The following is a 12,577-nucleotide window of genomic DNA, read 5'->3' on the forward strand; positions in this document are numbered from 1 at the left end:
AACAGGAATAGGAATTACTAGGTTGTGCCAACTGTGTACCAGCACTGTGGTAACTACTTTCTAATGTTGTTCTTCAGTATCATAATTATCTTACAAGGTAGGCATTATTTACTCCATTTTACAGAAAGCGTAATGAAAATCTAAAAAAATTCAGTAAGAACCCATATCCTATGAGTAGTGATCACTTCATAACCTTGTTCCCTGGCTTGACAGTTGAAGATCACATGACCAGAAAACAAACAAAACAAAACAAAACAGCAAAGGCCCAAGTTTAAGTACTTGTAGAGTGTAAAATTCCTGTCCCTCATGCAATGGGGCAGTAGAGGGAGGTTTTTCTCTTGCCTAGAGAAGAGAAATTGAGTTGTGTAGAGTCTAACTATTTTTGGCATCCTGAAAAGTATTTACATTTTGATGCCATTCCTGTTTGGCTTGGTTTCTCTTCTTCCACCTTAACGTTGGCCATGAGGGTGAAGGTGAAGGTGAAGCTCTACCATATCCCAGAGTGACGTTCAATACTGGAACAGCTACAGGAGACTGTAGGGACCAAGGGAGGTGAGTTCCCACCAGTAAAGAGAAGGTTCAGATGGGTTCTAGTCCTGGCTGATCCTGAATTGGTTCACTTCCCAGGAAACTGGGTCCCAGCAAGTTTCTTACTTTAATGGCTTTCTTCCTTAAACCTCCAACTGTATAGGAGGTGAATATGGCTCTGATTGTGGATTGTTCTCTTGGTACAACATTTGCCTCTCATTTTCTGGTAGGTATGAGAAACATCTACAAAATGCCAAAAAGATTGGAATTAAAAAGGCGATTTCAGCAAGCATTTCAATGGGCATTGCCTTCCTATTAATATATGCATCATATGCACTGGCCTTCTGGTATGGATCCACTCTAGTTATAGCAAAAGAATATACTATTGGAAATGCAATGACAGTAAGTAGTTTTCCTAATATTGATGAAGAAACCAAAAATATTGTTTATCCATCTACCTTTTGTTTCCTTTCATACCCCTCCTTTTCGAAGTATGAGCCATGATTACAGGCTTTTTTCTTTTGGTGAATCTTTGCTCTGTCCTTTGGGCAGAGCTGGCCTTCTAGGATACACAAGGCACAATTATGAGTTGGGGCCAAAAAAGTGGCATGTATTTAGACCAATTGAAAAGCTATATAACATATAAAAGGAAATAAAAATTGGATACATTTATGAATGAACAAATATGGATTGGAGGCATCCTCTTTGTGCCATTGAGTTTCATCATGTAAGAAAGTAAACAGGGGCGCCTGGGTGGCTCAGTCTGTTGAGCATCCGAGTCTTGATTTTGGCTCAGGTCATGATCCTAGGATCGTGGGATTGAGCTTGGTGTCGGGCTCTGGGCTGGCAGTGTGGGGCCTGCTTGGGATTCTCTCTTGCCCTCTCTCTCTGCCCCTCATGTTCTCTCTCTCCCTGTCTCTCAAAATAAATAAAAATAAACATTTTTTAAAAAAAGAAAGTAAATATTATTATAGACAGGTCATAGTATGAGATAATGCTAAATTTATAGAATATAAAACATCGGTTATACAAAATATAAGGTGGAAAGTCATTTTGTTTCTCAGAATGAACATAGCTTTCTTTTATGATTCTAAAAATAACATACATTAGTTATACAAAGGATTAGAAAACAGAGTTTTCAAAATTATGAACTACTTACAGTTGCTTATAATCTATTAATCCATATATACTTAATGATAACTTTTGGAGGGCACCTGGGTGGCTCATCAGTTAAGCGTCCAACTTTGGCTCAAGTCATGATCTCACAGTTTGTGAATTTGAGCCCTGCATCGGGCTCTGTGCTGACAGCTCAGAGCCTGGAGCCTGCTTCAGATTCTGTCTCCCTCTCTCTGCCCCTCCCCCGCTCATGCTCTGTCTCTCTCTTTCAAAAATAAATAAGCATTAAAAAAATTTTTTTAAATGATAACTTTTGGTATAGATTCTCCAGATCATTCTGTATGTATGTATTTTTCTTTCAAAACTGGGATTATGATGCATATCTTTCCATAACCTTTTTTATAACCAGCAGTATTTTTTATAAACCAACAATATTTTGTGACCATCTTTACATGTCATTGATGATCAAAACAACATGTAACCATTCAAATAGCAACCTTTTAAAACCTACACTTCCCTGTGTTTCTAAACAGAGGATACTGAACACAGTTTGGCTCTTTGGTGAAAAATGAGGGCCATTGTAAAAATTAATCATCTGAAAATGTTTTCTGGGGTGATATCTTCAGTTTCCAATGATATTGAGGGCTGTTTGCTCGATGAGGTTTCAAAATTGAGGAGTCTATTCTTTCTCATTTTGGTCTCCTTTCTGGTGGTCAGCTCATAAGCTCTCCACCTTCTTCACTTCCTCATTTGCTAAATTTTGTGAAGGAGACAGAATCCTGACTCCTCTGTGACCTGGTTTCCTCATTTGTACTATGTGGATGGTGATATCTTCCCAGCAGGGCTGGAGAATGATAGTCATGATGTAGAGAACCCAGCAATACCCTCTTCGTAAAAGGCAGGAGCTCTGGTGCATGAGCTTTATAACATCTATTTTGGTAGAGACTTCTTTGCTTCCTTACTGGTCCTTACCGGTACTGCAGATAGTGGATAGATATTTGAGGGATATTTGAATTCTGGGTATGTGAAGTGTTACTGTTACTGTCTTCAGAGAACAGTCAAGCTACGTGTAGATGTTTCATCATGACCAGAGAGAAAGGAGTAATTTCTCTACATTTATGTTTTCCTAGTATGTTAATTATATGGATTCCTGAAGCTATATTCCTGGTGCTTCTATATTAATTTAAAGGGAAATGTGTTAGATTTTGTTTGCTATAGTATAGAATAATTGTGTAAAGGAATTAGTGCACACAGATGTGATTTAGTGGCTTATAATATGTGAACTGTTACTCTTTCATTAAAAATCTTATCAAAATACATATGGAAAATGCCATTTAAAAAATAGGAAATTCCATGGGACCAAAATCCTTCATGTTTCATTTTGAACATTCTGTGTAATTTCGTGTATAGGTGTAGAAAGTCACAAAGAACTGAATAACAATACTGATGGGAAATGTTTCCCTCTAGTGGCATTAGCTTCAGAGTCAAAGAAGTAGGTTTGAGAAATCTTTTTGACTCTGTGTAACTTCAGGAGAACAACAGATAGTTCAGCAAGCTAGACAAAAAAAAAATATTTTTGATGTTGAAGAAGCCCATTGAGCGACGGAATACTATATTAACCTTATAAATTTTGCCGTTTTGCTAAATAAAAAAACAAAATGTTAAAAGGATAAACTAAACTCAATCCTTAGTGTAATATGTTCAGTCATATCTGAGGTAACAGTGGGCACCAGAATGGGGCTTGCTTCTAACTTTTCCTCATATTCTCCTGTTCAGGTCTTCTTTTCAATTCTGGTCGGAGCTTTCAGTGTTGGACAGGCCGCTCCGTGTATTGACGCTTTTGCCAATGCAAGAGGGGCAGCCTATGCTATCTTCAATATTATAGATAATGTGAGTCACTTATTCATTCCATGTCAAAACGTACTTTGAGGCTTGCATACTTAAATTTGGCTTTGGGTTATAAATCCTGTGAAAATTAATTATGTGAAAATAAGGAACCTTTTCTTCGTGAGAGAACAAAAGTACCTCTTATTAATAATATTTCTAAAAGTTCGTCTTAAAATAATAGAATAACACTGACCTCATTTGGGAAAAGTACATCTGCACTAATGTTTATTATTAGAGTTCAGAGTAAAGACGTTTGCTCTTCCAAGGTTTTCTCTTTTTCTCTTCCAAGGTGCAGCTAGACCAAGAATACTATGACTTTCATATGCAGGAAGAATGGGTGGAAAAATTAGCCGTGTATTTTGCTGTGGGTTGCCCCCTTCAAAGAAAAAAATCACTGCATGATTCATATGATTTTTAACCCACTATATCGAATGGGTTTTACCAGCTGCAGTGAAATAAAGAATACAATTTTCACATATTAAAACATGTTGCTGCATTTCTGCGGATAAAATGCAAAGTCGCTAATGAAATTTGGCCCTTTAATTCAGGCAGTTCCTTCTGTGTCATTGTCCTAAGTCATGAGAAAACTGAGTGGCTTCTGAATATACTTGCAGTTTACACTGCTCCTAAATAACTTGGCCCCAACCAACGTTTCAGTCTTCACAACCCAAATCCATGGCATGTGCTGTTTAGGAATAAGCTCATCTTCAGAACAAGCTAAAATACCTGGCTCTATCAATTATAATATGTCTTGTTATCACAGGTGTATAAGCATGCATCTCTGACCATTTCAAAAATTTATGAATATATGCCAAAAGCTTAAAGCAAGATATTATAAGAAATCGAATTAATATGTCCCTCTGTACTTTTCAGAAAATGTCTATTTTCTGAGAAGGAATATTTCCTTCCACACACACACAACACACACACACATGCACACATGCACACACAAAATCTACAACTAGCGTTCTGTCTCATGTGAAGGAAACTGAGCCATTCCAGGTCCTGTTTTTTGGAATTTGCTAAGCCATATTCCTTAAAAGTGCAATTGTTTGTCCTATGATGGAATAGTCATTGAATTTTGTTTTATTTAGAGTCCTAAAATTGACAGTTTTTCAGAGAGAGGACACAAACCAGACAGCATCAAAGGGAATTTGGAGTTCAATGATGTTCATTTTTCTTATCCAGCTCGAGCTAATGTCAAGGTACCGTAAGCAATATTTACAAGAATTCCTAACTCAGATGGATTGTTTCATCATTATAAAGGACCTAAACTCCCTATTATTTTGATGTTTATATCCTTTTTCCTTTGGGGTTTTATTCCCTTATTTGATACTTTTTTCAAATTTAAAACTGAATCAAATTAGTCCCCTTTCAGGATTTTGTTGTAAATGATTCTTCTTCTCTCTTTTCCCTCACAGATCTTGAAGGGCCTCAACCTGAAGGTTCAGAGTGGGCAGACGGTGGCCCTGGTTGGGAACAGCGGCTGTGGGAAAAGCACGACAGTGCAGCTGATACAGAGGCTCTATGACCCTGATGAGGGTACGGTAAGTGGGAAGAACCAAGTTCTCCAAAGTGAAAGCTGGGTACCAATTAGCCCTTCAAAAGTGTTTTGTTTTGTTTTGTTTTGTTTTTAGCAACAGTTGGCATGTGAATCAATTTTAATAAAAAAGCTATAGACTTGCAATGCATCTAGACAATGCATTCAAACATTTGGACTGGAGGCCACTGAGACTGTTGTTTTCAAAGAATTTTGGGGTTTGGTCAAAAATATTTCATCCAGCATTTTTTGACAAGCTGATATCAATGTCACAAGAAGTAATTAAATTAGGACAGTAATTAAATTCATCAAAGATAGTTGAGTTTTCTTAAATGTTGGAATATCTCCAGGGGAAAGTGGGATTGTCTCTTAAAAAATGTCTTCTGGGGGGCGCCTGGGTGGCTCAGTCGGTTAAGCGGCCGACTTCGGCTCGGGTCATCATCTCGCGGTCCGTGAATTCGAGCCCCGCGTCAGGCTCTGGGCTGACAGCTCAGAGCCTGGAGCCTGTTTCAGATTCTGTGTCTCCCTCTCTCTGACCCTCCCCTGTTCATGCTCTGTCTCTCCCTGTCTCAAAAAATAAATAAAACGTTAAAAAATTTTAAAAAAATGACTTCTGGGACATGGGGGACATTAATAACCTAGGGTACCTTTTTTACCTGTTAAAAACTTCCTTATAATTGAAACTTCAGGGGCACCTGGGTGGCTCAGGCAGTTAAGTGTCCGACTCTTGATTTTGGCTCGGGTCATGATCTTGTGGTTTGTGAGTTCAGTCCCCACATTGGGCTCCCCGCTGACAGTGTGGAGCCTGCTTGGAATTCTCCCTCCTTCTCTCTCTGCCCCTACCCCACTCATGCTCTCTCATTCTTTCTCTCTATCTCTCTTTCAAAATAAATAAATAAACTTAATAAATAAATAAATAAATAAATAAATAAAAAAAATTGAAACTTCAACAAAAGGTGCAAGACATAGTCTTCACCCACATTTACTAATGATATTTTGACCCATTTACTTTATTGTCTTCTCTCTCTGTCCACATGTGCCTATGTATATATAACAAACATACATGCACATGCATGCCTGCACACACACACACACACACACACACACACCCCACAGGCATATTTTTTTCTGAACTTTTGAGACTAAGTTAAGGACATCATGTCCCTTGCCCCTTAAATACTTCAGAACATATTTTCTAAGAAGAAGGACATTCTTTTACATAACCACAAAACAATTATCAAAATCAATAGATTTAATTTTAGTACAGCACTAGCCTACAGTACATATTCAAATTTCCTCAGTTGTACCACCCTGAGGACATTGAGTTTACCTGATACTGAAATATAATTCAACAATTACGAAAACAGAAGATTACAAGTTACAAAGAAAAACAAAAAACATTAAAAGGCGCTGAGATAGAATAGAGATGGCAGAAATGAGTACAGAGTTTTAGGGTTCATGAATTATTTATTTAATTAATTTAATAAAATACACATTTTGGAAAAATCTGATATTACTAAGGAGGAACATAATCCTTTCCTCATTTGCTAAAGCTAACTCTAAATTGGCTCAAGTGTAAATATTTTTCTTTATTTTTTAAAAACAACCTAGTAAATCATGATCTGGTGGTCTGTGAATTCGAGCCATGTGTCGGGCTCTGTGCTGACAGCTCAGAGCCTGGAGCCTGCTTTGGAATTTGTGTCTCCCTCTCTCTCTGCCCCTCCCCCGCTCATGCTCTGTCTCTCTCTCTCTCTCTGTCAAAAATAAAAACATTAAAAAAAATTTTAAAACAACCTAGTAAAAGACTAACCATTAAAAATACACATTTGAAAATATCTTTTTTTATTATTTTTTTTTTTTTCAACGTTTATTTATTTTTGGGACAGAGAGAGACAGAGCATGAACGGGGGAGGGGCAGAGAGAGAGGGAGACACAGAATCGGAAACAGGCTCCAGGCTCTGAGCCATCAGCCCAGAGCCTGATGCGGGGCTCGAACTCACGGACCGCGAGATCGTGACCTGGCTGAAGTCGGACGCTTAACCGACTGCGCCACCCAGGCGCCCCGAAACTATCTTATCTTTGAAATTATTATTGGAATAGGGGCATCTGGCTGGCTCAGCCTGAGGAGCATGAGACTTTTGATCTCAGTGTCATGAGTTCATGCCCCACGTTGGATGTAGACTCAAGTTAAAATTTTAAAAATTTTAAATAAAAAATAAAATAAAATAAAATAATTATTGGAGTAATATATAAACTTTAAATATACATGTCAACAGGAAAAAAACTTCAGAAATTTTGTAACTCAGAGATATTCAGTGTTTACATCATGATTTAACAATTTTCTTACTACACAAATAATAAATGTCCAGTGGTATAGTTTTCATTTAATTTTTCCTAAATTTCTCTTCAGTAAAAAATCAGTAAAGCTTCAATAAAAGAAAGCAATACATAAAACTATGGTTTATATATGATAAAACTATTATATTTAATATTTGAGAAATTTGGATCTATGGTAAGATATGAACATGAAAATCTTTGAGAATAAATATAATTATGCATTTGTAAAAAGTTTCAAGATATGTTCATTTATAAATAAATATAAAACAAAGCAATTATAAGGTACCGGCTTGCACTTATTAATTAAAAAAAAAAAGCAAAATGATAAAACTCAGAGGTAGTAAATTGTAAAAGAAAAAAAAAAGCAGATACAGTGCTAGCACTGTAAATTATTAAATTCTTTTTAGAGTGTTGCTTATGCAACCTTTACTCAGCAAATAGTAAATACCCAACATATACCAGTCATTGCACAGGTAAGTAATTGTTATCAGAGAAAAAAAATAAATCATACTCTTTAGCCTGGTAACTCTCTACTTCTCCAGTGATTCTTCAGTGTTCCTTAAAAGAAGCCAAATGTCCAGCAGGTGGGAAATGCAGTAAATTATGGTATATTACATATTGTAAAACATCATAATACCATCAAAATGATATGTACACTAAGTAAGTAAGTGGACATTTTAATCAAATTTAAAGAGCAGTAAGCAAAAAATAATAGTATGCCCAAAATCTATAACCTATTATTGCTTATGGAGAATAATCCATCCATGAAAAAACTGTGTGTGTAAGATAACAAATATACTTTTTTAAATGTTTATTTAGTTTTGAGAGAGAGAGAGAGAGACAGAGAGAGCATGAGCAGGGGAGGGGCAGAGAAAGAGGGAGACAGAATCCAAAGCAGGCTCCAGGCTCTGAGTTGTCAGCACAAAGCCCGACGCGGGGCTCAAACTCAGGAACCGCGAGAAGATGACCTGAGCCAAAGTCAGACACTCAACCAACTGAGCTACCCAGGCACCCCAGTAAGTATACTTTTTATTTTTATTTTTGCACATTGCTGTTTGTTTCTAATTCTCATTTATAACCATTTTTAACCACCACAATAAGGTAAATAAGTTAAATGTTAGCTAAGACTTTTTGTAACAAATTAAAGAGTCTTGATGTTTTGGATGTCAGATGGATTTAAAATATTTAATGGAAATATTTCTGTCTTTCAGATTAACATAGATGGGCAGGATATTAGGACCTTTAATGTAAGGTATCTCAGGGAAATAATTGGAGTGGTGAGTCAGGAGCCAGTGCTATTTTCTACCACAATTGCTGAAAATATTCGTTATGGCCGTGGAAATGTCACCATGGATGAGATAAAGAAAGCTGTTAAAGAAGCCAACGCTTATGACTTTATCATGAAACTACCACAGGTAAAGACTTTGTTAATGCAGTTGCCCTTGAAATTAGAATTTGACTTCATGTGTCTGAGTTCTTTCTTCAAAGTTTAAACTAATAATGTTTGAGATGTAAGGTTGTCCAACTTTGTTTAGGAAAATCCCTTAAATTATTCACTTGGGAGTATATGGACAGTCTGGTACATAAATCCTGTAAAATTTTATACCGAGTATATGTAAGTAGTTTTTTAGAATTCAGTATTCATTGATTTTATTGTAATTTAGGACTCATTACAATAGTCGAAATGAAGCTCCGTGTTGCCTTGATGAATTTTAGACTCCATAGCTTTTTCTATTTAAAATACATCAGGAACTCCTCCATGTTTTCTGTTGTAGAAATTTGAAACCCTGGTTGGAGAGAGGGGGGCCCAACTGAGCGGTGGACAGAAACAGAGAATCGCCATCGCTCGGGCCCTGGTTCGCAACCCCAGGATCCTCCTGCTGGACGAGGCCACATCAGCCTTGGACACCGAAAGTGAAGCAGAGGTTCAGACGGCCCTGGATAAGGTCAGTCAACCCTGAACACCCGAAGGACCAGCAAACTGAAGCTTTATTGGAAATTCTTGCCAGTGCTTTGTGAGTCTAGATTGAAAAACATAAACATAAAAGCAAGTGAAGCTCTCTCCTGGGGTTTTATTGATTTCCCTTTTCTGTCAAGTCACATTGCAGAGGGAGGTAGATGGCCCATTAACTGGTGTGTTTTGACTGAAGTGCACAGAGCCCAAATCCAGGTCTATGCAGCGAGCCACGTAGCTTCGTTTACTTCCTGCACATAGGCTGTTGCTTTGATCAGAAAGTAGTTGTGTTAAAATGTGCAGAGAAAAATCTTGTTACCTAGATGCTGGTCCAGCTGAAAAACAGCTCAAAATACTTGCCTTGTTTTGTAGGCAGTAACATTATCTTTATTCAGGAAGGCAAAAGGAAGGCAAAAGGAAATAAAGTTCAATTTGTGTGTTTGTCTAAGCACATAAAGAAGCAATGCATTTTAAGGATGCTGAGCTCATGTGCCCAGCTCAGGTATTTCTAAATCTCTCACTACCATTTTTAAAAGCGGAAACTTCACAGGAAGAACCTTATGTTGGGACACTCCTGTGATCAATGCTGATATCATCTGTACTAACAACACAGTATAATAACCAGAGTCAGAAGACACCTTATAAATGGGTTTCAAAAACATAAACATCACAAATATATTTGGCTTGAGAAAGTTTAATAATCAAATGTGCAAGTTACTGAACAGCTACTATCCAAACTACCTCTTGCAACTTTAGAGACAAGCTGTATGTATCTTATTTTCTCAGGAAAATTTCTACCTGAATCCTAAGTAAACACTGTGTGTGCTATAAACTGTGTTAATCAATGCTTCCCAGTTTATCAGATTAATCTTTTGGCTTATCTCATAAAATTTAATCTAATGATGATTAATGAGATTATAATTGTTCCTCACAAATTCTTGCACTGAATTATATTGCTTTCATGTATGTTAAGTCTCAATATTGAGGAATCAAAATATATACATAGGAAACTAGTATTTGGTTGGTTAATCAGGCATGACTTAAAGCAGGAAATTATTTTTTTAATGCATATATTAAAAATTAGGGGCGCCTGGGTGGCTCAGTCGGTTGAGTGTCCGACTTCAGCTCAGGTCATGGTCTCACAGTTCGTGGGTTTGAGCCCTGCATCGGGCTCTGTGCTGACCGCTTGCTCAGAGCCTGGAGTCTGCTTCAGATTCTGTGTCTCCTACTCTCTCTGCTTCTCCCCCGTTCACGCTTTGTCTCACTCCGTTTCTCAAAAATAAATAAATGTAAAAAAAAAAAAATTAAAAAAAAAACAAAAATTAACTTAAAATGGCATTTATCTGTTGACATGGACTTTTTTCAGGAAAAGTCAGGTAGGATAAGAAAGGTATTTATGGGGCAAAAAGTCCCATTCAGCCCTAGAGCCCAGGTCCCAATACTTTCTAGGATATAAGTATTCAATATATTAGCACTTTCTGTGCTAAAAGAACACAATTATTGGACATGTTATTTTTTTGTGATATGGATAATTTCAGAAAAATTGTAGTCTTGCAGGTTTTAATTCATAGTTGGACAAGTTACTTCATCAATTTTAGCAGTTTGTATTCTCTAGGCTTATGACCCACACTCCCCAGTTGATAAACTTTTAGGTTTTAAAAATAGCTGATAAATCACTCATAATTTTTTTAAATCCTCAAGAAAAGCCATTAGCAACTTTGGCGGGGGGTGCTGTTAAGAGCACAGGCTTTGGTGCTAGACAGGCTGAGGGTGGAGTCCTGGCTCTGTCCCTTTTCTAGCTGCATGACCTTGGTTGGGCAAATTAACTAACATCTCTAAGCCTGATCTACTGCAGACTTAATTAGGGAGGGGGGGAGAAATAATGTCATAGGATGATTGAAAAGATTAAATGAGTACTACATGTAAAGCTGTTAGCACATGTCTTGCACATGGGAAACACTTGGTTATGTTAGCTGATGCTATTATTACGGTAACTACCATTACCATGATTATTATTAACTTAGGTAACTGCTGAATTGGTGCCCTATTGCTGCATAACAAACCATCCCAAATTCATACCTAAAACAGTAGTTGTGTGGATTGGCTGGCTAGACCTGCTGTTTTCACCTGAGCATATGATTGCATTTACCTGAAAGGTTGACTTAGCTAAAACAGTCCAAGACGGTCTTACTCACATGGTGGCTGTCGGCTGGGCATCTCCTGTGACTTCTCATACTCATACTAATACTCACGCAGTAGGCTAGCCTGACTACCTTACATGGCGTTTTCAGGACACTGTACCCAGAGGCAGAAACCAGAAGACATCTAGAGGCTTAGCCTCCCGGACTTACACAGTGTCATTGGCATCATATTCTGTTGGTCACAGCAATTCACAAGGCAGCCCCAGACTGAAGGAGGAAATAGATTCCACTTCTTAATGGGTGAGCTGTAAAGAATCTTTGACTTCCACAGCACACCCTCTCTTCCACAGCACACCCTCTCTCACAATTATTTATATTTCTCCCATGTGCAAAATAAATTCACCTCTTCCCAATACCCTCAAAATTTTCATGCAGATATGAGCTCAGGTTCAAAGTCTAGTATCTGAAGACCTGTATGTGGTCCAGATATGGATGAGTTCTTCACGTAAACCTCATCTTGATCCAGAGATCTGTGACTGAAAGAGACAAGTTTCTTCCACAGATACACCCAACATGTACTGTTGATTCAGGGATAGGATAATGGTAGTCGCTCTTGTTCAAAAATTAGAACAGGAAGCACATAGCAGTTACTGGTCCATACAATTCTGAATGTAGTCAGGTGCATGTAGCCAAATACCCCGCTGCTCCAGGGAAAAGGAGCGGTCCTTGATTAAGGCCCAGTTCTATCCCCAGTAGTGGAACATTCTGAGCTCTTAGATCCTCCCTCTGAGAAGTCTTTCCTTTTCAATAAGAAATGGCCTGTGTCTGCCTCTGATCAGCTTTCTCAGTATGCTTTCTGCATATAGAAATTTGGGACCTACAGGCCTCTTCATATTTTGAATTTTCTCAGTCTCTTTCAGTCCAAGCTGATGAGTTCTCTTAAAAACTTAGTTTACTTGGAATCTGGCTATGGTTCACTCAAGCCTCCAAAGCCACATCTATAATTTTTTTTTTCAAAAATAAACTTCCCTCTACTTTGGGCTGTGTGTGAAGCTGCCATGAGAAAACCCTTAC

General features: G+C 37.7%; 1 protein-coding gene across 9 annotated transcripts in view; it reads left to right on the forward strand.

Annotated features, from left to right (window-relative positions):
- Positions 1-12,577, forward strand: part of LOC106987580 (phosphatidylcholine translocator ABCB4) — a 70,181-nt gene that overhangs the window by 20,247 nt on the left and 37,357 nt on the right. For 8 of the 9 annotated variants that reach the window (XM_053218515.1, XM_053218517.1, XM_053218513.1 and 5 more), the window contains 6 exons: positions 759-930; positions 3,421-3,534; positions 4,626-4,736; positions 4,953-5,078; positions 8,620-8,823; positions 9,184-9,354. In XM_053218515.1, the coding sequence (XP_053074490.1) occupies positions 759-930; positions 3,421-3,534; positions 4,626-4,736; positions 4,953-5,078; positions 8,620-8,823; positions 9,184-9,354 (898 nt within the window). Of the gene's footprint in view, positions 1-758; positions 931-3,420; positions 3,535-4,625; positions 4,737-4,952; positions 5,079-8,619; positions 8,824-9,183; positions 9,355-12,577 lie in introns of those variants that run through there. The other variant, XM_053218522.1, reaches the window with a different exon arrangement.

The sequence above is a fragment of the Acinonyx jubatus genome, chromosome A2, assembly GCF_027475565.1.
Source record: "Acinonyx jubatus isolate Ajub_Pintada_27869175 chromosome A2, VMU_Ajub_asm_v1.0, whole genome shotgun sequence".
In the NCBI taxonomy this organism is placed as follows: domain Eukaryota; kingdom Metazoa; phylum Chordata; class Mammalia; order Carnivora; family Felidae; genus Acinonyx; species Acinonyx jubatus.